The sequence below is a fragment of the Uloborus diversus genome, chromosome 7, assembly GCF_026930045.1.
Source record: "Uloborus diversus isolate 005 chromosome 7, Udiv.v.3.1, whole genome shotgun sequence".
Classification (NCBI taxonomy): Eukaryota; Metazoa; Arthropoda; class Arachnida; order Araneae; family Uloboridae; genus Uloborus; species Uloborus diversus.
Genome location: NC_072737.1, coordinates 54808977 through 54835861, shown reverse-complemented (window position 1 = coordinate 54835861; position 26885 = coordinate 54808977). Strand labels below are relative to the sequence as shown.

Genomic DNA, 26885 nt, shown 5'->3' with positions numbered 1-26885 from the left:
AGACATCTGCAGTTTCACAGCCAACTTGTCTTTCCTTGCGAGCATATAGCGTTGTTTAAAACTCGTATTCACTTGGATACTTTTTAGAGTGAATTTGATTCTATCTTGATTTGTGATACGTACAAAAAATTCAACATGGTTCAAGGTGGAATGAGTTGCATCAAGTATTTGATGTTCATATTTAATTTCATATTTGTGGTAAGAATACATTTCATACTTGACTATCATTATAAATGTATATAATGTAACTTTTTTTCTTCAACCTAATTTGTTAGTTTTATTTTGTGAAACTTGCAGCGTTTTACGTAGCAACAAATATTCGTTTGCAGAATTTTAAACTTTGCTTGAAGCTTGGGCGAAGTGTAAACAAATGCTCTATCGAATTTCAGTTTTGAAGTTTTTCGTATTTTATGCTCAAACCGTGATTTCTTACCATTGTATGTACATTTGCATACCATATTTAATTCTTATCCTGTTGTCATTCATCATTTGTAAGTTAAAATTATTTTTCAAACATTTTAAGTTGAACTCGACAAAGGTAGATAAAATGGCGTCATTTCGTATAGTGCAACTCCTACTGATAAGTTTTTCTTTGGCCTTGAACTGGAAAATGATTTTTTCCTTTTAGGGCAGTGCGTAGCTTTTGTAATTTTATAAATATTTGGGGGGCATTGCATTTAAAATCCCACTATTTGCATTTTACGTTTTGACTGATGACGTCATCACCTGTCAACATTGCAAGATGCAAATTCAACGCAAGCAACTCTAGAGTTGTTTTTCTCAACTCAATTGTCTTAGAACATCAAAATCTTTTCATGATTCAAATTATGAATTCAGCTTTGAATAATTGATATTTAATTATGCATTCTATGTTTTGCTATTCTCCAAATTTTACTATCAAGCAATGCCGCTGAGAGCAAAGGCGAGCTCCGTTTCAGTTTGGTCGCCTTACCCCAATAAACAGGGGCGCCCAACTCCCTAAGGGCAAGGATTCACCCCACCTAAATGTCAAAGACACTCCAAAAAAAGAAAAAAAAACCCCAAAAACATCCCCTAAAAATTTCAATGCACAGTCTGCGCTATGATGACCCCATCCCCCAGGTGGGCACCCATATAAAACGTATACTACTCCAATTCCAAGCCGAATCCTAGGTTTCTGACTAAGCTGACATGGCCTCTCATCAGCCCTGCTATCAAATACCTATGGGAAGCGTGTGTAAATTACTAAATAGAGGACACACATCTGTGCGTGATGTGCTTGCTAATTTTAGTAAATTTTCAAAATAAAGTTTTTAAAAAAGCTGGAGAAGAGAGGGGAATTTATATTACTATTTTTCCCTTTTTTATCCAAATATTTTTTTTTTTTGGATTATGAAAGTTTCATAACTCTTATTTTTTTGGTGGGTAAAGCTGAATTATCAGTGTATTAGTATAAATATTTGCTCTTACTTGTGTACATGTAAAACTTTTCGATTAATAGTCTTAATTTAAAATTAGGTTTTAAAAATCGAACAGATGAGTCAATGTGGATGTTTAATTTTTCTGAACCAATGTAAAATCTAGAAACTGCTGCCTTTCCTATTTTCTTTACAGTTTTTACACCTAGTGTCAAATATGAAATCATTTCCCTTAAGAAGTTAACTCCATGGGCAAGAACCCTGTATTTCCAAAATTTGCAAATTAGTGAGGCTTGTAAGTGGAGCTTGTAGGACCAGGACATCCCCCCCCCCCCATTAAAACATGTGAAACCTATGGATACCAACTATACAACTGGAAGGGACTGCAATATGTAAGGCTGTGAGGTTGCTTCAAAAAAAATTTAAATTCAGCTAATCCCTCAAAAGAATTTTGTTCAATATAAATTTCATAAATTCTCATACCATCCTAGAGCACTAGAAAAAATGAAGGGAGTAAGGCTCGACTGGCATGAGTTTCCAAGATAAAGCACTTGCTATTTGGATCAAGTGTTGATAAACTTCAAAGGGACAAGGAAGGCACATGATCAGTGGCGGCGCTAGGCGTCGGCGACGGCCTCGCGCAGATAGGGCCTCGCAAAATTCTCAGAAGTAAATTATCAAAAGTTTTCAGAAATTTCCATATTTTTAATTGAAGCTCTTATTAAATGCCACAGACACAAAAGTAATCAAAATAGTGCATGAAGCAGAGACTGCACAGAGCCAGTCTTAGCAAATGCGGGGTCCAATTCTGTCGGGGCCGAATTTAAAATATTCAGTAGCTACAGCTTATTGATTAGCTAACTCTATTCTCCCCACCCCCGTCCTAATTCTTTTCTTTTTCTCTTGTTTCCTAAGTTCATCTAAAAATAAGAAAATATCCAAAATGCAGCTCCTCCGAACACATACCCCTCCCCGTTCCCTACACACCCCTCCATACACACGCACACCGAAAGCATTATGGAGCATCTGAAATTTCGTTTCCAGATCTTAAATTCCGCGATATTTTCAGCTGAAAGCCCCCAAATACTAAACAACTTCGAAAATCGCTTAAAATTCTGTTTTTGTAGCTTGAATTTCAAAGATTACCGAGCCTAATATTACAAAATATGGCCTTTCAATCGCATTTAAGGCTTGAATTTCAGAAAATATTCGGGCAAGGGTCCCCATACCGCCTTTCTTTCATATCATTAGCAATTAGGTTTTTTAAACTACATTAACAAAAAGTTTAAGTGGACTGGCTCCTGAATATAAAACATTGCTGAAGTTTTTAGGACCGTTATTTTCAAAATTTTTCGAGGGAAGAACTCCCTTCCTTCCCGTAAAATCTTCAAAGTTTGTTTAAAATTCTGTTTTTGAAACTTCAATTTCGGGAATTTGCAATGGATTGATTTTGACCTATTTTTTTAAACAAAAGAATCGATCTGGGAGAGTCTCTGACCCTAAAGTCAATAAATATGGCTTATAATTGCGTTTTGAAGGCTTCAGTTTCTAGAAATTTCCACCGAGACGTCTGTAAATTTTTTCCCGTAACATCAGCAAAGAAAGCCTAAAATGGCGTTTTTAAACTACAAATTTTATAAAATTTTACGGGAGAGGACCCCCTGGCCCCCTTTTCTATCAAGTCATTTTTCCTCCTTCAATGTGCCGCCCCCTCCCCACACCACCAAAAAAAACTTTTCGATTGCGCTACTAGTCACGAAATGTTTTTGTCCTGGCAATTAAGTGAATTGGGAACTCTAAGTGCCAATAGTTAGTACAAAAATTAATTCCATGAATTCAATGATTTGTCTGAAAATATTTTATGATTAAAAGGGCCTCGCAAAACTGCATCGCTGACGTCTACTTTAGCTCTCGCGCCGCCACTGCACATGATTGATGTTGAGATAGACATTGAATATTACCGTTAAAGGGGCTGGGCTGTGTGTCCTTTTCAATATCTAGGAAAAATACTAGCCAGGGTTGGCAAGTTTTTAATGCATGCGTTATAGTTTAACCGTGGTTAAACCGTCATGTCAAAAACCTCTAATTTTGAAATAAGGATATGAAAATGGCGGTGTATTTCATGCATTTCTGCTTTACTCCTGGCTAATGGTCGGTAATCTACTGAATATACCATGCCTTGCCTTCAGTCTTAGAGTTGAACCGAACCATTGCTTCGGTCACTCATCTGGTCTGTGCCAATTCTATATTAGCTACCAGTTTGTTTGGCACTCTTGGCTTCCTTAAGAGGTTTTCCATCTCCAGATCAGTCACTTTCCTATGCCGGGCTGATGAGTGCTAATAAGCACGAAACTGCTGTCCTCGGCTGAAAATGACTGAGCTGGCGGTGTATTTCATGCATTTCTGCTGCAGCCCTGGCTAATGGGCAGTAATTTACTGAATGCATCTAATGGTTTATTTACCATTAACCTAGAGTTTTGACAGTTTAAGCAAATTTTTGATGCTTGTCGTGTCAAACTAGTTTTTGAGGTGGAAAAGCCAATCCTGGATCGGATATTCAGCTTTCGGGAGGGGGTGGGGACTCTAATGCACTGAAACCAACTATCCTCAGTTTTTAGAGAAGGAAGAAAAATGTGATAAAGGGCAATTGTTCCAAAACTTTTAAAGCTATTACCAGACCCAGATAGTCTATAGACCATTTGGTTCCCAACCGGTAGTTCACGAACCCCTAGGGGTTCGAGAAAATAATATTGTAATGGCAGAATTTTTACATGTTTGAGTCTTAGGTTCAAGCAGTTTCAAGCACATTTTGTTCACTTATTAGTTTGTCTCTCGTATGATATATTTTAAATCTAAAGAATTGTTTTCCGCTTTCATTGAGAATGATAGTAAGAATGTTGAAAAAGCTCCACTTTTAAATATGTCCTCAGATGAAAGAATATGAAAGCATTGGTTTTCTCAGCAGTTTTTTATCGGAGAAATAGATTTAAATTGATGAACATTACATGGTGCATATGCAAATGTATGAAACGTATATTTAATTTTTGATGTCTAATTTCTTTACCATTTGAGTGTAACAAAGAGCTACTGCTCTTCTGTTATGGTGTGCCAAAAATGAGAAGTGTGATTGTCCTGTAGTTTGTTGCTATAATTTTCACTACATAGACTACAATTTTTGAGCTTTAAAAAGAAGGAATGGCTGGAAACCCAGAAATACCATAGAAAGTAGTTGTGGTAAAGCTTGGCAGTGTGAGGTTTATGCATTAAAAAAAATCAACGAAATTAAACTATGTCATGGCACAAACTACTGCATTGAAATTTTTAGGGAGGGTTGTTTTGAGGGATATTTTTCTCTCGTAGGGGTTTTGAGTGTATGGAGGGAGGGTCTTTGATTTTTAGGGGTGTGTGCACCCCTGCCACTGAATATTAAAATGTTTCATTGGAAAGGATGGGCTGGGCCGGATTTAGGGGAAGGCAGGCGCGGCTACTGCTCCCAAGGCCTCCACAACAAAAGGTCTCCGCACAGTAAAATTTTTACAAAATTTCCTAACTTTCACATGTTGAAAATATCTATATACATATATAAGGTGAGTTGGGAGAAGTGCAGCCCTTAAATTGTACAGTTCGACTTTATTAAGGCCTAGACATTACAAGACTTGATACAAATTTAATTTTTATTTCATATGTTACCTGTTTTAGTGTGTTTCCCGAGACATGAGCCTGTTAAAATCATTGCAGGTAAAAACGTTGAAAAAAACATTTTAAACTATTGTGCTCTAGGACCGCACTTTCTCAATAAAAGTGGGGCAAGAGCATCATCTATCTGAATTTTTTTTAAAAACCGTTTGAGAAAATAAGTGGCAAGTGCAATCAATAGAGTATTTTTTCCTGATTAAAAACGATTTTTTAATTTTAATTTTCACCTATTCATTGGGAAGTTATTACATTTTTCTTAACGAAACCTGTCAATGTAAAAATGAAGAACGTTCAAGGAACAATGGATTATTAAACAAAGTTATGAAGTTTTTATTTTAAATTAAATAAGGAACATGAAAGAACTTTTATTATGCTAATAAGCTTAAAAAAAGAAAAAGAAAAAAACTTGCATACCAAGGAATAATCTTTAAAACTTGAATATCAACAAACTTATAAAATATTAACTTAATAATACAAAAGGTAACTATACAACTGACAAAAGGTAACATGTTTTTGGCGAACTTGAACATATTTTTTTGTATAAGTACACTTAGTATAGTAATTAACAATAAAGAAGTATAGTAATTAACAATTTAATTTATATTATATTCTGAAAACGTTACTTGGAATATTGAATTTCCTCTACGACCTGAAGAAGGATTGATGCAATGTCGTCGTCTTGGATCTCGCTGTCGTCTCTTGAAGGATAACTAAACACAATGCTATAATTTCCACCTGCTTTTAACTTGAAAAAAATTTAATTTCAGAGAAATTATCATCATTTATATTAGTAATTTGTCCTACAAAATGTTTAGACATCTTTTTTGTAGAAAATCTCACAAGAACCCAGTCGCCTACCTTTCTCTCCGTTGGATGCCTTCCCCACTGAATGATATCTTCTTGCTGTTTTTGCTCTGTGGCAATCATTTCTTCGACTGTTATTTCATCATGTAAATCTTCCCTTAAGCTCATATTTTCATTATCGTCACTTTCTTCCTCCTCGTAATTTCGGAAGAATTACAAATTAATTACATTGCTTCATTAAATCGTTGCGAAAAAATTATATCTGTCATAAAATAACATATCTAGATTAATAGGAAAGTGCAGCCCCAAAAAATGCGAGGCTGCACTTGCCCCTTTTTTTCGGGCCACACTTTCCCAGTCGTATAATTTTCTGGGACAAGTGCAGCCCTAAAATTAATTGATTTGAAAGTAAATAATAATAAATCTCAGCTTCAAAAATACAAAAAGCAGACATGAAATAGTTGTACTTACGTTTTGGAAGCACGAAAAAGTGAGAACAACAGAAGAAACAATGATTTCTCGAACCATAACAACATGGCACTGTAGTGGGAAAGAGAAAAGTTAGGAAACCAGGGAAGGAGTAGAGTTACCATTCACGCAGTGCAAAGTAATGACGTTTACCAAGCTACCCAGATGACAGCAGCCTTGCAGATATTCCCGGTTTCTGATTATTTACCTAAGCCGCACTTGTCCCAAGACCGCACTTACACCAACTGACCTTATATCAAAATATTCGGATATATCAAAGTACAGTCGACTCTCCCGCTACAACGCGATTCAACTTATGCGAAATGGCTATAACGCGAATTTTTCACAAGTAACGAATTTTAGAGTGAACGTGAATTTTTAGTTCACAACACGAATTTTTTTGGAAGGAAGTATCGGCTTCATTATTGGTTACTAAATATTGATTTCGTGAATGTTATTACATATATATCCCTTTGAGCATCACTGACAGTGTGACAGTGAAAGTTCCCACACCAAACTAGTTTAAAAGTTGAAATATATTGACACCTTAGTGGTACCTTCATCTAAAGTTAGTGAAGATGGGAAGAAAAAAAAGTTTCTGTTAAAAAAAAGAAGCTAAGAGTCTCGATGTGCTACAAATTAAACAAAAAAAAGTCGACGGTAGGGGTAGAGCAGCAATAAGTATGAGTGAATCTTCCATAAGTACAAATAAAAGTCAAAACAAGATATCCTTAAAGTTTCAGAACTTAATTTCAATACTGAAGCTTGCGCAGCAGTCTAGCAAAGTAAATAGTAAAATGGAAGCTGCTCTTGTATTGTGGATTAAATAGAACAGGAGGAGGGGCTCTTGCCACAAAGTGAAACATTACCAAAGCAACCGTATTTAAAAGATCTTATCACAGAGCTTAAATCAACATCTTCATTTGTTAACTCATAAATATTGCTACTATAGCACTATTATAGCGCAGCAATTTTTTTTCTTCATACTGTGCGAGCCAGCAGTGTTTTGTCTTTTCCTCCCATTGATCATTCGTTTTATGCACCTTGTGTTTCATGTTAAACAGTTTCTATTTTTTAAATACAGTAAAAGTTCATTTCTTTGTGTAGGAAACTGTAGTGTTTAGTTGAGGAATGCTTTAAAGCAGTTTGGGGGTGTTTATAAGTGTCTAAAAGAATTAAGTATGCTTCTAAAAAAATTCAAAGCATATGTTTTTCCACAACGCGAAATTTCGACTTACGCGAGGAGTCTTGGAACGCATCCCTCGCTTAAGTCGGGAGTCGACTGTATCTGATATTTTCGAATATATGATTATCTTTTCGAACGCCGATTAGGGGCCTCCACTCCATTGCCCCAGGGCCTCCATACTTCCAAATCCAGCCCTGTGAGGATGGGATATCTCTCGCTTGTTTTATAGCGTTTCAAATGCAATAATTTAAAAATTATTTCATGTTACAGTATTTGCATGACAAATAGCATGAATATATAATTTTTATGCTTTCATGGATTGCTTGTTTAAGTAATGAAATGTTTTTTCTAAGCAACTTTTTAAATTTAAATCTTGTTCTATGAATGAAATAAATTTTTATTGAGAGATGGAACTAACCTTAAATCCTTAAGCTGCAGGGGCATGTACAGAAATTTTTGGGCTTGTCACAAACTACTTCTACGGCCTCCTTTATATTGTTAACCCCATCAAAATTTAAAATACCTTAGGTGAGATCTGCACAAAATTTTTAGCTTGAATGGAAATTTAAGGATGTTGATCTGATTTTTATTTTCTTTAAGACATTAATTTAAACTTCAGATAACTATGCTAGATTCAGTAAATTACCGCCCAATTAGCCAGGGCTAAAGCAGAAAGATAGATGTTTAAAAAAATCAAAGGCTTCGAAACATTACATTTTTTTCCCCAAAGAGCAGAAAAAAAAAGTTAGATGCATAAGATTTAAATTTTTTGTTTCAGGGCATTAAACATGCACTGCAACAAAAATTTCATTGTTATGTTTCCAGTGCACTTTAGTACATGTCCATTGCTTATTTTGAGTTAAAATAATGTATTAATAAATATACAAATGATATATTTATCAATAATATCAATAAATATAAAAATAATGTAATGTATTAATGTTATATGTAAATGCGTGCGTAAATGTTTTTTTATTACACATGTTTTGGTTTTTCATTCAGTGAAATCTTTATAGTGTTGTAGACAGTCAAATAATCGGTCCTCAAAATTTGTTCTTATTCATATATTTTTTTCTGCATTAAGACATAAAATACCCAACACTTTTGCTGAAACTAAGTTGTTACTGGACAGGACTTTATAATCATATTATGTAAAATAATAATAGGTAATAAAAGAAATTAGCTTATTAAGGCCCATCATTCCAAAGTTTTCCAAAAATTTGGAAAGGCTATGTATTCAATACATTTTGTGTAAAAAAAAAATACATACAAAAACACATAATTATTTTGTTTCTAAAATCATCCCCCCTCTCGCCAACCTCCCTTGATTGGCCAAATGACGAGCCTAGTACAAGTACATACTAAAATTTTAAAGCAGATTACAATCGATAGGCTGAACATTTCGGAAATAGTTTCCCGGTTTTTATTATATTTTCATTATATTTTCGGGAGTTGTACAAGAGGTCTGGACCCTTATCACTTCAATATATTTTTGTTTTTTGATTGATTGTAAACCCATATATTTTGTACGAAAACATTTCAGTTCTAATGAATAAAAAAAATATTTTCTCTTTTTTCTTGGCCTTCAAAATCAAACTATATAAAAACATTCTTTTTCTCAAAACTAAACCATTTATTTGCTCTTCTGTTATATTCTTGAGATTTTTTTAAAATTTTCTTTCCCTTTATTTTATTGACAGAGCAGGTCAAAATGGAACTCTCATTTTAATGTCGAGCTCTGAAGTCGCACCATCTGGTTATGAATATTATTTGCCTTATAATGATGTGTTGAAAAACTTAAAAAAAAAAGTTCTTTCTGTAACAAATTCTAAAAAAAGGATCTTTCTCAGCTTAGATAAAACGAAAAACATACTAAAGTACCATTCTAGTAACGCTATTATCACACCTGAGTAAGATATATCCCTCTCCTTAAAAAAAACTAGATTTTATTGTGTGACTATTTGTAAATCTATAGCAGCAGACTGGTGACTGAATGTTAAACATAATAATCATCATGAGTTTAGTTTGAGTTAGATTAAAATGAGAATTTTCTTCTCTGACTTGGTGTTTCTATGATGAATGTATTTACGGTTTTCATTTTTGAATCATGAGAAAATAAATATTGTGCTTTCTGGTAATCTATTTAAACACTTGTGATTTAATTAATTTCATTAATGAATGTTAATTGAGGCAGTGAGAAACAAAGGGATATAAGTATCAAAATTAACAATTTGAAGATAACTTGTACACATGGTATGTGAACCTCTCCTCTGGTCTTGGGGCAAGAGATAGTAGTAGTAGCCCTGGTAAGTGCTGCTGTATAGCATGATTTAGAAAAAAAATTCAATGAAAGCCTACCTAGGATGTTATCTTTAAACACTTTTTACTCAAAACTTGAAAATTTTCACTTGCATCCCTTTGCTTCTCACTGCCTCAATTGTTGAATTAATACTTTATTTTTTACTGATTTTTGTTTCTGACATGCAATAAAATCAAAATATACAGTACAACCTCTCCTAATGGACACCCCTCCTATGCGGACAATATTTAATTCCCCGATTGTAAGGCAAATAACATTATTAAACCACTGTCTTGTGGACACCCCTCAATTGCAGACAAAAAAAAATTGTCCTGTTAGTGTCCGCATTAGAGGGGTTTTACTGTGTTCTTTTAATTATTGTTTGGTGGCGTATTTGGGTCTAATAAAGAATGGTACTTTCGACCCTCCCCCTTGAAAAATTCCTGTGTTTACTGCTGCTTTGTATGCATTTCTAATGTTGTAAGTTATTTTTTGCTATCTACAATTGTAATATAGAAGCAAAAATTGCCATTATGTGTTTTGTTTGCATTACTATTCTGCTTTATTGCTGCTTATTCAAAATATTTTTTATGGCTCCAAAATCCACCAAATCTTAAATTGCCAGTCCTAAAACAGCGGCAAGTGTGCTCTATCGATCCAGATTGATATTTAGCTTGTGATCTGTCTGTAAGTTACAGGCAGAATTTTTAACTGGCAGCTCTTATTTATTTTAAAGTATTATTGTGCACTCTGTTTTATTCTTACACCAGATTTTTTTGTTTTATTAGGATATTATTTTTTAAAATGTTGATGGGGAAAAGAAATTAACATTTTAAAAATTATATTGACAAAATCAACATGTTTTGTAATATTTTTTAAAGTTTTTCTAATTGGAACTGCAACAGTGGTTTAAAAAATATAGATTGGTGAGTATAATGATATAAATATTTTAAGTTTTCAAAATAGTTGAAGTGCATTGTAAATCCTCAAAATATAACACTATAATGTATTTTCAGTAAATTACAGCCCATTAGCCAGGGCTAAAGCAGAAATACATGAAATACACCGCCAGCTTAGTCATTTCCAGCCGAGGACTGGTCTGCTAAATCTATATTAGCTACCAGTTTGTTTGGCACTCTTGGCTTCCTTAAGAGGTTTTCCATCTCCAGCTCAGTCACTTTCCTATGCCGGGCTGATGAGTGCTAACAAGCACGAAACTGCAGTCCTTGGCTGGAAATGACTAAGGTGGCGGTGTATTTCAATGTACTATAATGTATTCTTGTTGCATTGCTAGAACAAAATTTTAATTAGAATGTACCATGTATAATTAAATGCAAGTAGCATGTAAATATTAATGGATTTTAAAAGAAAAATAAGGTATGAAATGCACAAGTTTGTAACAAATTGCAAACTTGTTATGTATTTACAAGTGACCCCTTCTATATTTTATGAGTTATTGTGATCATGAATGTTGCATTTTTTATTGTATTCAAAAAACATATTAAAATTTTCATTTTACATTTACTGAGTTTTGTTTATGAATGTTATATTCAGATAATTTTTTTTTACAGGTTTGTGGTATTGCTCTAATAGCTGTTGGTGCTGTTGTTCAAGGGAAAGATTTCACAGTATTCTTGGACTCTAAATATGTTACGGCACCCACAATTCTCATCATTGTTGGAGTTATCATTTTCCTTCTCGCTTTCTTAGGATGCTGTGGTGCTATCCGAGAAAATTATTGCATGGTTATGACCGTGAGTATTTAGTTTGTGCTTTTCATTTCAAAAAGGGAAAACAAGAAAATAAATAAACAAATAATAAATAGGCCAGTAAACCTGAAATTAGAACGACCAGGCAAACTTTTCTCTTTTGGAAATAAGTTAATATGAGATATCAATGTATTGAAACAAAAGTATTCCCTTCTGCTGTTGCTGGCTGTGCTACAAACTTGGCCAGTAAAAAACTTATTGAAAATAGTTTTAGAAAACTGTGTTCGCGCTCTACTATTCGTAACCTGCGTCACAGGGACCCATTAATGAAATAGATTTGGGTCCTTTGGTGGAAAAAAGAGTCCCTTTAACTCCCTTGCAGTTGGACAGTCCCAGAATTACATGTTAAATGGACGAGGTATCTTGTCATAAACTGCAAGGTGGTTAATTTTAAACAGAAAATCTTAGCGTATAAATGAATAATATAAAAATATTTATACTTGGGGGGGGGGGGGGGGGAACTATCCACATAGTGATTTTAAAAAGACAAGAAATAAATTAAATTAGTTAGTTTTGCTCTCATTTTTTTATTATCAGTGTAAAATTTTCAAATAATACACTTGCAAACCTTAGTCATGTAAAACTATTTAGTCGATTGCAATGAGATTAACTTAAAATTTAATCTTAAAATGGATTTTACCATAAAATAAAAAAACAAGTGCCTCTGATTGATCAAGCAAAAAGCATTCCCTTAACCTTTGTTTTCCTGGAAATTTTTCTAGGTGAAAACATTTTATATTACATTATTTAAAATCATTGTAGAAGTAACTAGTGCCAAAGATAGTATTTCAAGGAAAAACTATTTGAAAAATACATTTTACAAGCAAATTGAGTCGTATATTTTGTTTGAGGAAAATTATGAATTTTTAAAAATGTATTTGCATACTTATTGTCTCAGAAATTACCGACGGAGGACAATATCTTTGTCTGTTTTGGAGGTTCAATGGTTTTATTAAGATAACACCATTCGTAATAACAAAAAATCTTAAATTTTCGATCACTTCCAAGTTTTTTTTTTGTACTTTCCATGCTTTCTTCAACATTAGCTCCTTCTCTTGCATCAACAGCTATTCCTGGAAACCTCAGCTCATTCCATTCTACAGTAATAATGTTTCGTAAACTGTCTAACATTTAACAAAATTTGTAAGAAGTAGTTACAACTGGGTCAAAGTTTTCTAAACCTCCTGCAACTTTTTATTCCTTTATCTTCCATAATAAAAGCCATGTAACTGAGCTCGGAGGATTTGAGTCTGTAATCGCTGTCTTCTGTTGTTGAGAATTTCTGCTTTTTTCTTGTATTTTTCCTGTTTACAGTTTTACTTTTTACTTTTATTTAAATTTCCGAATCTGATTCTTAAAGTTTTTATGCTGGGCCAAAGTAGGTCATAATTTTTTATGTTACGAGATACATTGTTATTGTGAATTTTTAAAATGTAAACCCTAACAGAAAAGGGAAATACAATATACAACTATACTATGACAAAGTTCTGAATATTGTTAATGAATAGGTACTTAACACTCTTTGCTTATGTAGAACTGCTTCCACATGTGAAAGTTTGAAGAGTTATAAAGATACATGTTAACACAAGGAATGCAGAACCACTAGTGTTGCTTCTTGAGCAGAGCTATCGAACTGCTTGGCATACATTACAGAGTGCTTGGAACTGCTCTCTTGCCGATACTGTTAAAATACGGTTAAAAATTGCTTCTTGAAAGTATACATAGAACGGTATATCTTTTAATCATTATGGGCCAAAAAAGGACTCTACAGCCAAAGTAGCCCCCATTTATAGTAGTTAGTCTCAATTAGTTTAAGTTCATAATTTTGAGATATTATAAACGTGGCTATCTTTTATTATACCAACAAATTTGTATTCTTGAATTAAAAAATTAGGTTAATTTTTTAAATATTATTTTCAATAATTTAAATTTTTAAGGTGTAATAAAATTTAGAATAGTTTTTCTATGTTGGAATAGTAAAACTTATCATAACACCAATGTATCAAAATAAATTTTTTGACATTTGTATAATTTTCTGTATATTTTTTAGTTTGGTGTTCTCTTGTTTATCATTTTCGTGATTGAAATTGCTGGTGGTATTGCTGCATATACATACCGTAACCAGGTAAGTTATATATTTTTGCATAAAATTTAAATCTGTTCTTTTTAATCATGAAGCAGGCATGGGAAAGCATAACAGTTTGTAAATACTAGAATAATTTTAAATTTGTAGTTCCTAAGTGACTGCCTTGGTTGCTGTTACAAAAACTAGTTCACTCAATCAAACCTGTTTTTGCGAGGTCTATTTTTGCGCGTTTTTTGTGCAGTATATGAAAATTTCAATTAGATTGGGACTCAGTTGGCAAAATTATTTATAAAAAGAGTGCGAAGTGTATCCTCAAATGAGGACGGTGGCATCCGGATGGGAAAGTTGCTGTAATCTCCCCAAAATTTCTTTATTCATTAAATGTTGTCGAACTGTTTTGCAAAATTATCACCTGGTTTATTTTGATTTTGTTTAACGATAAGTTTTTGGTTATTTTCTACATTAGGCTTTTTTTTTGCGGTCTCTATCCACCATAAACATTTGAATTCATTCACTCTTGTTGTCTATAACTTTTTTGGAAACGTGTAGTTAGTATTAATCTCACTTTTTAACTCTTACATTTTCTTGACAAAGCTAATGCAATGAAAGTTTCAAAATGTGACAATTCTGTTCATAATTTTTTGGTGCAATTTTATAAATATTTGGACATGCTTGTGTCACTTCATGGATAAATGAGAAAAATGAAAGAAAAAAAAAATCTTCAAACAGAACCAGATTAGGAAAAGATCAAGGGAGCTTTAAAAATAATCGAATGCTTGCTTAATGTAGGTATTCATTTGTAAAATAAACAACTTGAAAGTAAAAATATTTTTGAGTTACTTATAAAAATTCTCAACTTAAATTTATATTTTTGTTGGGATTACAAAGGTGTGACTTGTGCTTCATACAGTGCTCATATTTTTATAAAGCAGTCTAATTTGAAAAGTCCTCTGAAATGTATTTTTTTTTCATTTAAACCTTGAGCAGTTAAGTTATTTTTCTTAATCACTTGAGCAACCTGAAGTGTTCAATTAATACATTTTATGATATGAAGCAGTATGTATGACATGTGTTGCAGATCACAATCTCTTTCAATATAAGTTTTTTTTTTTTTTTAATTCTAAAATAAATAGAAAGGGTCCTTGTTTAGCTTTTAAGAACTTAAAAATCAGTCTGCAACAATTAACTGATTATAGAAATTCAATTAAAATATGAATTCATTTTTTAGTCTATTCTTCAGTTCAAGATATTCAATTTTTTCTTGAAATATTTAATTAAAACTGACTATTTTATTGTGTAATAGACTCCCTGCTCAATATATTCCTGCATTTTAAATGTTCTAGAAAGTTATTGCTATACAGTAGTTTTTGACAGTTTTGTAGTTAAAGCCTAAAAAAGAAACACAGCCTAATTGTTGAAAGCAAAAGGTTATTTAAATTGAAAGGCAATTCCCAAACAAATATTTAATGAAAGTATGTTTTATATAAAATGTTTCGCACCATCTTTATTGCAACTTAAGTGCAAAATAAAGTTTCAAAGTAGTCATTCAATCAATGTTGTAATATTGTTTAAACTCTTGAAGTCTTGCAATTTAAAACTTAAAGTGTTAGCATTGCTTGGACAAGACCTTCTTTTCATCTTTGTTAATTGTGTTATAACAGAAATGTGAGCTATGACTATGTGCAACCAAACCACTCTGGGTTTATCAAAGTTTGAACTGCAACTAATGTTGAATCTCCTATATGCAGTTGGTTGAAACAGAATAATTTAGTTTCCTATATTTTTTTATTGTTCAGGAATTCTTTATACAATGTACTTTTAAGTACTTGGATATTGTTAACTTGTTTCACTTTATGTTCTTTTAAAGAGGAAATCATGCAAATGTTGTGTATGTAAAAACAAAGTGGCAAATAACAAACATTTTCTGTTCAGAAATATTTCAGCTAGTATAATTTGAACAAGTTAGTGAAATGTTCTTTTTGAGCTACTTATATTTAACAAGTAGTTTCAAAGATGAATTTTTTATGATATTGAAGTTTGCTTTTGGAATGTACATTTTGAATGTTGTCTTTTTACACATTTCAAAATTAATGTTTTACTGGATTTCATTTTATAGTTTGAAGACTTTTTGAGGAAAAGCATGAATGAAACTATTGGACAAGATAAGGAAGATGCCAGAAAAGTATGGAATGAAATGCAAACTAAAGTGAGTAGTTTCTGAATTGAAATGCTTCTTATTAATTTAAGTAATTATTGCTAGATTTTCAATTACTGTGAACTAGTTTGTAACCTATTGTACTTTCTTGTATTTTCTCTCAGTATCACCCTCCCCCCCTCAGGAAATTTTGAATTGAGAAGCCAGTTAAAAGACATTTTTAAAGGGAAATGAACAATAACTTTTTGCTTGAAACCTGAAACCATTCAATTTCTTGAACAACAAAGTTTTTGTCGTTATAATTTTAAATAATTTGAAATAAAATGGGAGATTAACAAACACATTGTATGTACATTATGTTTATTGCTATTTTAGTTGATTTTGTAGATACTTGCTTTGAATTCTTAAATTTTGCATTTTTTTTAGTTGCATAAATTAGCTTTATGTAGAATCAGTGCTTAGAATTGATCAGCTTTGTGATAGGTTCTTTAGGCCTTATAGCACTCTTTTAAATCTTTTCAATCAGTTTAGGGATGCTCTTTTAATTTTTACGTAATACAGTGAAACCTATGTAAGTTGACCACTTGCGGTGCACTACTTTAGTCGTCAACTTAAATAGGTGATAAACTTACAAAGGCTGACTTATATGACAAGCTAATTCCGTGCCTGAATAAAAGTGGTCAACTTCACAAGTTTTACTGTACTTTATTTTTGAACGCCTGCCTCTAAGGTGCCCCGGCCGAAAAAAGAAATAATAATTAAAAACACTATACTTCAGTTTTGATGAAAAATATTTTTTTAATGTTTTGTAAAAATGAATTGAAACCAACACATTACTGAAGTACATAAGCAGGGGGGGGGGGGGGGTAACATAGTCATGAGAGGATTGTTTTCTTGCTGACATAACTTTAAAAAAAACTAGCTAAAAACCTTAATAGAAATACATATGTATGAAAAATTTCAACTAATGGATTCAAAGTTGAAATAGAATTATTGAAGCAGTTTAAAACATACAACAATCGCTGTTAAAATATATATATTTTGGGAAAGGGAGAGAGGGCAGAACAATCTATTGAATGATTAGACCCTGTTGGATTTTTTGCAGAGCGGCCCAAAATTTATAGATCCAGGCCTGTGTTTAGGAATACAATTTCTTTTTAAAACATTCATTTTAATTAAAAGTGTCAAATAAAAAGATAACTACTGAAGTTTTTTTATCATATTTAATAATTAAGATATTCTTTATACACATCTCATCAATAATAAAGACATTGTACTATTAAAACTTAATGTTTATTTATTCTTCTAGCACTCATACACCATTCTTTAATTTTATTGATAAACAAAAGCCCGTTCAATGGTAAAAATTTGACATTAAATTTTAAGAGTGCAGAGTTATACGGATATTTTGAGTTTTCAAAATGTTTTGCATCCTTTTTTTTCTTGTTCTGCTTTTTTTTTTTCTTTTAGCCGTTTGTATTTGTTATACAAACTTTGTAATTTTCTTTTTACATGTGGCCTATCAGAAGTATTCAAATCTTGAACTTTTTTTCTACTGATTGGGAATTTGATCTAAATTGGAAGATTTCTTCACAAAAAAAAAATGAAATAGGCTGTGTGAGACATTTCGTACCATACTTTCTGTTCTAATTCCAACAGGCAAAAAAGTGAAGGGTTGCAGCCGACGTGAGGGGTGAAAGGGTTACTATAATTAGCATTCCTTGCAACATGCAGTTATTCTGAGTAAATTCCAAGTTTAGCTGTAATTTTTCTTTCTGTTACAAATTTTGATACATTTTTTTAATATTTTTTGGGGATGTGGGAAGTAACTTTTTTTCTAATGGAAATTTTGGAGAATTTTCTGTTTGCAAATACTTGCCAAATCAGTTTTTTGCCAAATTCACGATTTTACTGCATTTGGCCAAGTGGCGAATGTGTAATGCAGACCTTGCATCCTATTTCAAATTTTAATCCCTGGTTTTATTTAGTGCTGAATGAACAACTCTCATAATGGTATATGAACACAATTTTTTGAATAGTTAGTAAAACTTTGTTACTTTTAGTGGGAGTGCTGTGGAGTTAATGGACCTATGGATTATCTCTACAATAACAGAAATATATCTGATTCCTGCTGTGATCCTAAATTTGAAGGTCAATGTACTTTAGACAATTCTTACTCAAAAGTAAGTGTTTCATTTATTACATTAAGAATTAAAGCATTTTTTCTAAGTTTTAGATTTCTATTTAAAAATTGTTCAAAATACAGAGCTGTAAGAAAATTCAAAATATGTGAAAAAAAAAGGGAGAGTGTGCTGTGCACCTTTAAATCTAACTTATATCCTTATATAAAAGTAGAATAACATTTCAAAATCCACTGTAAAGCTTTCTATTGATATACATGTTGCAAGAAAGTCATTTAATATACGTTTAAGGTTTTTCACTATGACCTTGACTATCTTGAAAGGCCTCCTCTCGAAAATTTAAAAAATATACGTATTTTATTGCTCTAAACTCTTCCATTGTACCAAAAAAGAAATTAGGCTGGCACTGCAATCCTTTTTTTCTCCTTAGGGGGAAAAAGAAAAACAAGAATGTTGACATCTTTTCTGTTGTATTTAAATTCAATAGATATTTTACTTATGTTTTGATTATTGATGAAATATGCATGGTTTTCACATTGACAGATTTTTGTATGTTAGCTATAGTTGGGGCATACCTAACCTGGTTGGCATCCTAATGCTGTGATTAGGATCTGCTTAGCCTTCGCAGTACTACCAGATTAGCTTTGCCCCAACTATAGAATGAATTCAATTGTATTTGATAAACAGAATTCTTACCAGTAATTAGCAACAAATTTTGGATGTCAAAAATTACGAGTTTTAGCCAATGGCAAAGCTTTACGTATAACAGCAGGGTTCTTATACGAACCAATGTTTGAAATTCTGTCTCGACATTACTCGAAATTTGTTAAGGTTGCGTAATACCCCTAATGTAAAACTCTTTGAATGTTTTTAAGAAGAAAAATCCATTTTTTTGGAACAATGCACCAGAAAGCTTTTTACAACGCTTTAATGAGCTCAAAAAGGGGGAAAAAGTCTTACTATCTTAGTATTATAAGAACTGTACTTATCAAATAAAATAGCTATCACATTTCAGCTCAGTTTCTATATTTTGGGATGTACCACTCTGAAATTAGGGCAAATCTTACCTGGCAGCTTCTTAATGCCGTGATTAGGATCTGCAACAGCCTTCAGATTGCTGCCAGGTTAAGTTAGCCTTACTGTAGGAAGGCGTAGAACTCTTCTACGGGGGACTTGCACATGGGGGACTGTTACCATGATTTTTGAACAAAAAAAAGGTAAAGGCATATCTGATTACGATGGCATTCGACAGAGCGCTTTCACTAGAAGCAGCAATATTTTTTCAGCAACACCAGTTTCAGAAAATTTGCTCTCGAAAGCAAGCCCACCCAATTGTACTAATAGTTCACTAAAGCTGTATTTTAAATATCTTTTCTTTGTAATTTTGTGCCACCTGTCGTCTGTTTAGGAAAATTGTGTCATGATTTCTCAAGATTCCCGTGTTGAAAAAAACTATTTGACAGGTTTTTTTTAGCCGCCAGTGCGACTTGGGACTTCTTTTACCCTGCTCATTATAAGATAACTAAATATATTTTGGTGCATAAAAAATGTATATTAAAATATTGTATTGTTTTTCTAAACCAGTAAATAAATTGTAATACCAGAATAGCAATAATGAAATAAGATTTTTACAAAAGTTGAAGGTTAGAACAATTTCATATGATAAACAGGTGTGCAGAGTACAGGCAAGGTTTGACTATATCCAATAATTCATTTTAAAATACCATGATATTTTGGATAATTATCAAATTACAATGTATAAATATTAACATATTTAATGTTATTAATTAACTATTAAAAATAACAAATGTAATACTATAACTGATATATTATATTAATATATCATTAACATTATGTGGTAATATAATACTCTATTTTATTCATAAAATTTTCGATAATGTAAAGATTTTAATATAGGTTAAAGATGTCTTGTTAAAAATTAAAAGATGATCACAAAAGGAGGAAAATATTTTATTAGCTGTGCCTTAACTAATGCATATTTTTTATTTTTGAATCGTAATTTTTTAATAGTAACTAACAAAAGTAAAACGAGTGAAGCTGCTGATACTGAAGTAACTTAATTAAAATTAATAAAAATTTAGAGTAAAATAATTATTTAAAAATATATCATCCCCTCAGAGCAACAATAGGATATCTTAGTGTTATTTCTATGATTAGATGTCTTAGTGTTGCTCTGAGACTTCATGTTTGCAATTGATCAATAAACAAAAATACTAATATGGCAAATGGTTTTAGATAACTTTTTATATTTTAACTATGTGCTATTTCATGTTTATGAATATGATATTGGGATGTTTTAAATGTTATAAAGAATTTTTAATATTCTGTGCATCAAAATTAGTTATAATTTCTAAAACATTAATTTTTTACATTTCATAAATGTTTGTAACTTTAAGTAAGTAAACTTTAACATAATGTATATTGATAAATGATGAAAGAAGCAACAACTTTAAGTTTGTATTATAGTTATAATAGAAGAGCACAAAAAAATTATTTGAGGATGCAGTAACTATTTCCAGACTCTATTTTGTGCCTGCTAAAAAGATCTGATTAATATCAAAATATTGGATATTTTGGTTACTTGTGAAAATATATTTTCAAACACTGAGCGCAGGTTTCAAAAGTTTGAAAACTTCTGTTCAAACTTCCATTCAAAAAACCTGTCTGTAAAAATATGCATATTTCATGAATAATACTCCCAAAATATCAGAAAAGCTATATAGCAGAAATAAAAAGATCTGCTGGAAATATGTAAAGATTCCTATTCTTCCTCATAGTTTCCGAAAATGTCACACAGTCTTCAGAAAATTTTACTTGTCTATCACCCCTGACCCACATTTAAATATTTATAATGCATTCTTTGTATTTATACCTACAAAATTTTTAAAGTGACATAATAATTGCTACTTTGAATTTTCTTTTGATTTTCCAAATCTGATTTATAAAAAAAGCCAAATTGGCTAATGTTTGCCAAATATGCTACCATTTTTTACACGTTGACTACTATTTGAGTTTTCACTTATGTAAGTAACTTCATTGCCGCTCTATATTTTATCTGTGACCAAATACAAATTTTTCAATATGTTAGTGTACTGTCCACCTCTGAGAAGTTGAACTATGGCTTTGAGCAAGTCCATTTCTTTCAAGGGAGAGCAATCAGTAAAAAGAATTTTTAGGCGCGAAGTTGGTACCATTGCAACCCTATTATCCTGTACCGCTTGCTACTTCTTACCTGAATTATATTGTTTGCCAATCGGCAATAACACTGCAAATTAAATATGCAAGTCTTTGAGCTGTTTCTCCTCACCCGTATTTCAACAAATGGAATCGTTTGTCGGGCAGCAGAGCTCAACTTGCCAGAGATGGACAGTAGATTATTAACTTTCAGAAAATGTGACATTTCTGCGTCCCAACCCTATGTGTAGTGACAACGGAACAGACTGCTTGAAAACGGGACGATTCTGTTCAAAACTGGGCAAAAGGTCACTTTAATTATGAGTCATATGCATCCTCTAAGTGTATAAGTGTAAAATTCATTCCATGAATTATCAAACACAAAATATTTATGAAATATTTTCCTCTTATGTTATTGAGACCAGATTCTTAGTATTAGGTATAAGAAATAAAAATGTTTCAAAATGCACTGTTATTTTATTGAGAACAGCAAATGAAAATATCTATTGAAAACATCCCATTCATATAAGCATGCTTCTTTTCAGTTAAACTTTTAAATTAAATATGTAAGTAATGCTTGCTATTAATTTTCCTCATATTTCAAGAGTTGAATAGTCAATTACACAATTTTGCCAGGATCTATAATGAACCATATTGACATATGTTCCATCCATTTACACAATCTACTGAACCAATTTTCACAGGACTTGACTGACATAAGAGTTATTTATTTCATAATGTAATGGGTATCTGTATAAAAGTTATCCATATTCTACCACATAGCTTGTTTGCACTTGGGGAGAAAAGTAATTAAATTAAAAAAACGGTATAAACTATTAAGTTTTAACCATATTCAAGTAAAAATTTCTTGAAGCTTTTGTATGAAACTGGGATGAATACTGCCTTTATCATGTTACCTGCAAGGCTTTGCTCGTAGTAGAAAATTAAAAGGTCATTTGGTTCGCCTGTATATTTACAAATAATGGATGATGAATTTCTCTCTAATCGCCCATGTTTCGGTTCCACATTATGACAATTTGGTAATTTACTCGTCCATGTTATGGTAATTTGCTCGGTAAAATGTTCTTAAAATTGGAATAGAAAAAGAACAAAATTGAATTTTCGAAAAATCACTTCGAGGTGCACACCCTCATGCTACAAACTAATTTTGTACCAAATTTCATGAAAATTGGAGGAACGGTTTAGGCGCTATGCGCGTCAGAGAAGGATCTAGATATCCAGACTAACTTTGAGCTTTATCAGTAAAGATAATATGAAATTATGCTCATAGTCATAAATCTGATTATCAACAGCCATTAATTGGTAATCTGCCAATTTGCTTATTGGTGCATCTCTAATTTGCATTGTAAACTTGTCTAAATACTCTGTACTGAGAAATGTTGAAGTTAGTGTGATCAAAGGGCCCACTTTTCATACTAACAGTTTTTTTCTTGTCATTAGTAGTTTCTTTTCAAGCTGTTGGAAATTATGGAGAAAGTACAAAGGAAAAAAAAACAAGTCGAGTGTATTTGATACTGTTGGTAATGACACTGTCTAAACAATATACTCTTTGAAAATTACCAATAAGAAATGTTAGGACTTCTCGGTTATTTTTCAGATTTCCTATACATACTTCAATCCAATCTCACTATTGACACACTCTTAAAATACAATGTTTTACAAGATACAAGAGGATACAATACAAGATACAATACAAGAGGTTTTTTGCATACGCTAATTCGGGGAAAGTTCGAAATAGTCATATTGGGCCACTGGTTGATGAGCACGGAATTTTGATTCAGGACGATAGTGATATTGCTAATGTTCTTAATAACTTTTTTTCGAGTGTTTTTAACGATAACTGTATCTCAACAGTTGACACCAACAAGACACAAGCTATAGTACAGCTTGAAGACTTTGTATTTTCCAGGGATGACGTTTTACTTCATTTGAAAAAAATTAGAGACTAAGGCTCCGGGGCCAGATAATATTTATCCGAAAATTTTAGTTGAATGTGCAGAGGAATTAGCAGATGTAATCGCAAACATTTTCAATGCTTCTTATAATTCGGGGACAGTGCCAGAGGACTGGAAGCTGGCTAAAATTACACCGCTCTTCAAGAAAGGGTCTAAAGGGAGTGCAGGAAATTATAGACCTGTGAGTCTAACTTCGGTGGTTTGCAAAATTTTTGAAACATTGATGAAAATTAAGGTAGTAAATTTTCTAGAGACTAATAATCTATTGACTAGTTTTCAGTACGGCTTCAGGAAAGGTAAATCTTGTGCAACTAATTTATTACATTTCTATGACAAAGTTACCACGGCTTTGGACAATAAGAAGCCTGTAGATGTTGTTTACATTGATTTTCAAAAAGCTTTCGATAAGGTACCGCATGTTGCTCTACTTAGCAAATTAGCTGATATAGGAATAGGAGGGAAAACTTTCATTTATGTAAAAAATTGGCTGACCGGAAGGAAACAAAGAGTAGTTGTAAGGGGAAATTATTCTAATTGGAGTGAGGTCTTAAGCGGGGTTCCTCAAGGATCAGTGTTAGGGCCTGTTTTGTTCATTGTCTTTATGAACGATATTCACAAAAATATTTCTGGGAACATGAATTGTTTTGCTGATGATGTCAAAGTTATGGGGACTGTGGAAAATGAAGAACAAGCAAATCAGCTGCAAGAGGATCTAGATCATATTACGGAGTGGGCTGATAAATGGGGTATGGCTGTTAATGTTGGGAAATGTCAAGTGCTACATTTAGGGCATGGAAATAAGTGTACAAGTTATTATTTGTAAGGTTCAGTCATTAGTCAGGCAGACAAAGTTACTGATCTGGGGGTCCTAATAAGTCAGGATTTAAAGTTTAGCCAACAGTGCAGCATTGCTAGCAACAAAGCCAATAAGATGCTTGGGTTTATCAATAGATCTATTTCAAATAAATCTAAAGAAGTTCTTCTGCCCTTATATAGAAGTTTGGTAAGACCCCATTTGGAGTATGCTGTTCAGTTTTGGTCTCCTTATCTTAGGAAAGACATTAATGTATTGGAAAGGGTTCAAAGGCGGGCTACAAGGCTAATAAGTGGACTTTCCCACTTAGATTATGATTCCAGGCTTAGAAGGCTAAAAATGTACAGTCTTGAGCAAAGAAGAGACCGAGGGGACATGATTCAGCTGTTTAAATTTATTAAAACGAAAGATGTTACGGGGCTAAAGTTTAGCACTGAAAACAGGACAAGGGGTCATTGTTTTAAGCTATTTAAATCTCAGACTAACATGGATATTAGGAAAAATTATTATTTTAGCAGGTTAGTGGAACCTTGGAACAGCTTACCGGAAGAGGTAGTAATGAGCAAAGGAGTAGACAGTTTTAAGAGGGCCATTGATCTTCACTGGGGATTGTAAATTGACTAGGACAAGTCTAGCTGGGCCCAGAGCCTGTTGCTGGTCGTCACTTTTGTATTTGTATTTGTAATGTATTCTTGTGATAGTTTAATGTTCCTGCATTATTAGTTGAACCTTATTATTAGAGTATAAATTATGAGTTTTCTTTTTATTGGTATTAAAATATCATTAAAATGTTATTTTTTGATGTAGAAGGTAGTTAAAATCATGGAAAGATTAATGTATTCATAAAATGCAGACCCAGACTTGCAGAATTCTATGTAGGTTTTATTTTATGCAAGTTGCAAGACACAACAGCTTTTCAAGTACAGTGGAGCGCCACAAACCTACCAATTTAAAATCCACGTCCATTTTTTTTGTAGATATGGAAATTTTTAATTTTTTTTTATTATGGTGTATCAAATCATGATGAAATGCCTAAACAATTTTTACACAAAATTTGCGGACAATACGCTGTGTTTTTATTATGCATTCTACTAAAGGTGAGCGATGCAATGAAATAAAAACTTTTTCTTCAAAAAAAAAAAATTTGTATTTTTGCTCAATATACGATATTTTTTAGTAGTACAGAACAAAGTAAACCGAAAGCAGATGCTAAAGATTGCAGCAGAGTTACCGCAAAACGCTAATATTTTATGATACGTGGCATCAATAAAACGCAAATGTGGATGATTTTGGACATTTCAATTGTAAGCAAAGGACTTAACTAATGAAAATAAATGCCAAGTGTTTTGAAACTGGTGCCATTTATTGGATTTTGTTTCTTTACGTTGGTGGCAGTGTTGCCAGATTAGGGGAAATTTCCCCATTGTGAAATCTGGTGCTCTCTGGGGAAATTTTCGGGGAAATGGGTTTTGAGGGGAATTCTTTGGGGAAAATTTTTTTCTTGGAAAACCTGGGGAAAAAAAACCCTCGGAATTTTTTTTTTTGTATTTAAATTCGCGTCTCGACATCTGGTAGTTACATTGTTTGTATCAAACAGCGTTGGTTTAGCTTTGCTCAACTTAATGGAATTCGCATTTCACATTATATGGAATCTTATGCTACGGAATTTGCATTAATAGTTCTGCGTGAGTAACTAGTTGATACGTAAAACAGGCAAAAATAAGTGAAGATTGTTATTGGATAAATGTATACAAAACTCAGTTTAAATGTACATATGGAAGTAAAGTATTAAATGAGAGTAGAAAAAAAATATTTGGTTATTTCTTATCTCTCGGTCAGGCGCTTGTATTTATGACTAGTGGCACCCGCACGGCTTTGCCCGTAGGAGAAAATTAAAAGGTATTTTGGTTCCCCTGTATAGTTACAAATAATGCATGATGAATTTCTCGCCAATTGGCTTGCCCACGTTATGGTTCCACATTATGATAACTTGGTAATTTAGTCGTTCATCTTATGATAATTTTGCTCGGGAAAATGTTCTTAAAATTAAAATAGAAAAAGGACAAAATCTAATTTTCGAAAAATAGCTTAAAGGTGCACACCCCCATGCTACAAACTAATTCTTTGCCAAATTTCATGAAAATCGGTCGAACGATCTAGGTGCTATGCGTGTTACAGAGATCCTGACAGAGAGAGAGATCCGGACAGAGAAACTTTGACCTTTATTATTAGTAAAAATAAAAAAAGATAAAGAAGACGAAAAAAAAAAAAAAGCAAATGGGGGGGGGGGGGGGGGGGGGAAAGTTGTAGAATTTTGTAAGAAAATTTGGCTATTTGGGGAGAAAAATTTTTTTAAGAGAAAAATATCAGAGGAAGTAGATTCATATTATGAAAATATTAGTGGAAAAATAATTTTTGAATTTGGGGAATTTTGATAGAAAATATCGCTTTTTGTGGAAAAGTTGGAAAGGAATTGGAAATCTGGATTTGCCCATCTGGCAGCACTGGTTGGTGGTTACTCCAAAAGCAATTATTACTTTTTGATTTAAAAGTTTTTTAAGTAACAGTTGAAATAATTAGTTATATATTTTTTTAATGATTATACTCTAATTATTTCAGTAATCCATGAACAAAGTTTTTATTGCTGTTTTCTTAAATTTTAAGATAATGCATAGTTTCTTTATGGCCTGAAATCTGCAAAATTCCGAAATCCGCACAACCGTTTTTATTTTTCCCAAGTTGTGCCGCCACTGTATTTTCGTTTAACACTATTTCTTTTTATTTTAGGGTTGCTTTAACCAGATGCTTGAGAGGATTAAAGGTGTAGTTGGAGCTGTTGGTGGAACTGCTATTGGAATCGCTTTTGTTGAGGTAATTTGAAATTTTATAAATACGATTT

General features: G+C 32.4%; 1 protein-coding gene across 1 annotated transcript; it reads left to right on the top strand.

The window, feature by feature from the left end:
- On the top strand, window positions 1–26885 carry LOC129225726 (CD63 antigen-like). Its single transcript, XM_054860220.1, has 6 exons — window positions 1–198; window positions 11422–11604; window positions 13670–13744; window positions 15822–15911; window positions 17924–18043; window positions 26774–26885. The coding sequence occupies exons 1-6, from the start codon at window positions 136–138 to the stop codon at window positions 26864–26866; spliced, it is 624 nt and encodes a 207-aa protein (XP_054716195.1). The 5' UTR covers window positions 1–135; the 3' UTR covers window positions 26867–26885.

What these genes read in the sequence shown, in the direction of transcription:
- LOC129225726 (XM_054860220.1), top strand. Translation starts at nt 136, where the DNA reads ATGGTTCAAGGTGGAATGAGTTGCATCAAGTATTTGATGTTCATATTT. An exon ending in ATTATTGCATGGTTATGACC is followed by an intron (nt 11,605 to 13,669) that starts GTGAGTATTTAG and finishes TATATTTTTTAG; the next exon opens with TTTGGTGTTCTCTTGTTTAT. An exon ending in CATATACATACCGTAACCAG is followed by an intron (nt 13,745 to 15,821) that starts GTAAGTTATATA and finishes TTCATTTTATAG; the next exon opens with TTTGAAGACTTTTTGAGGAA.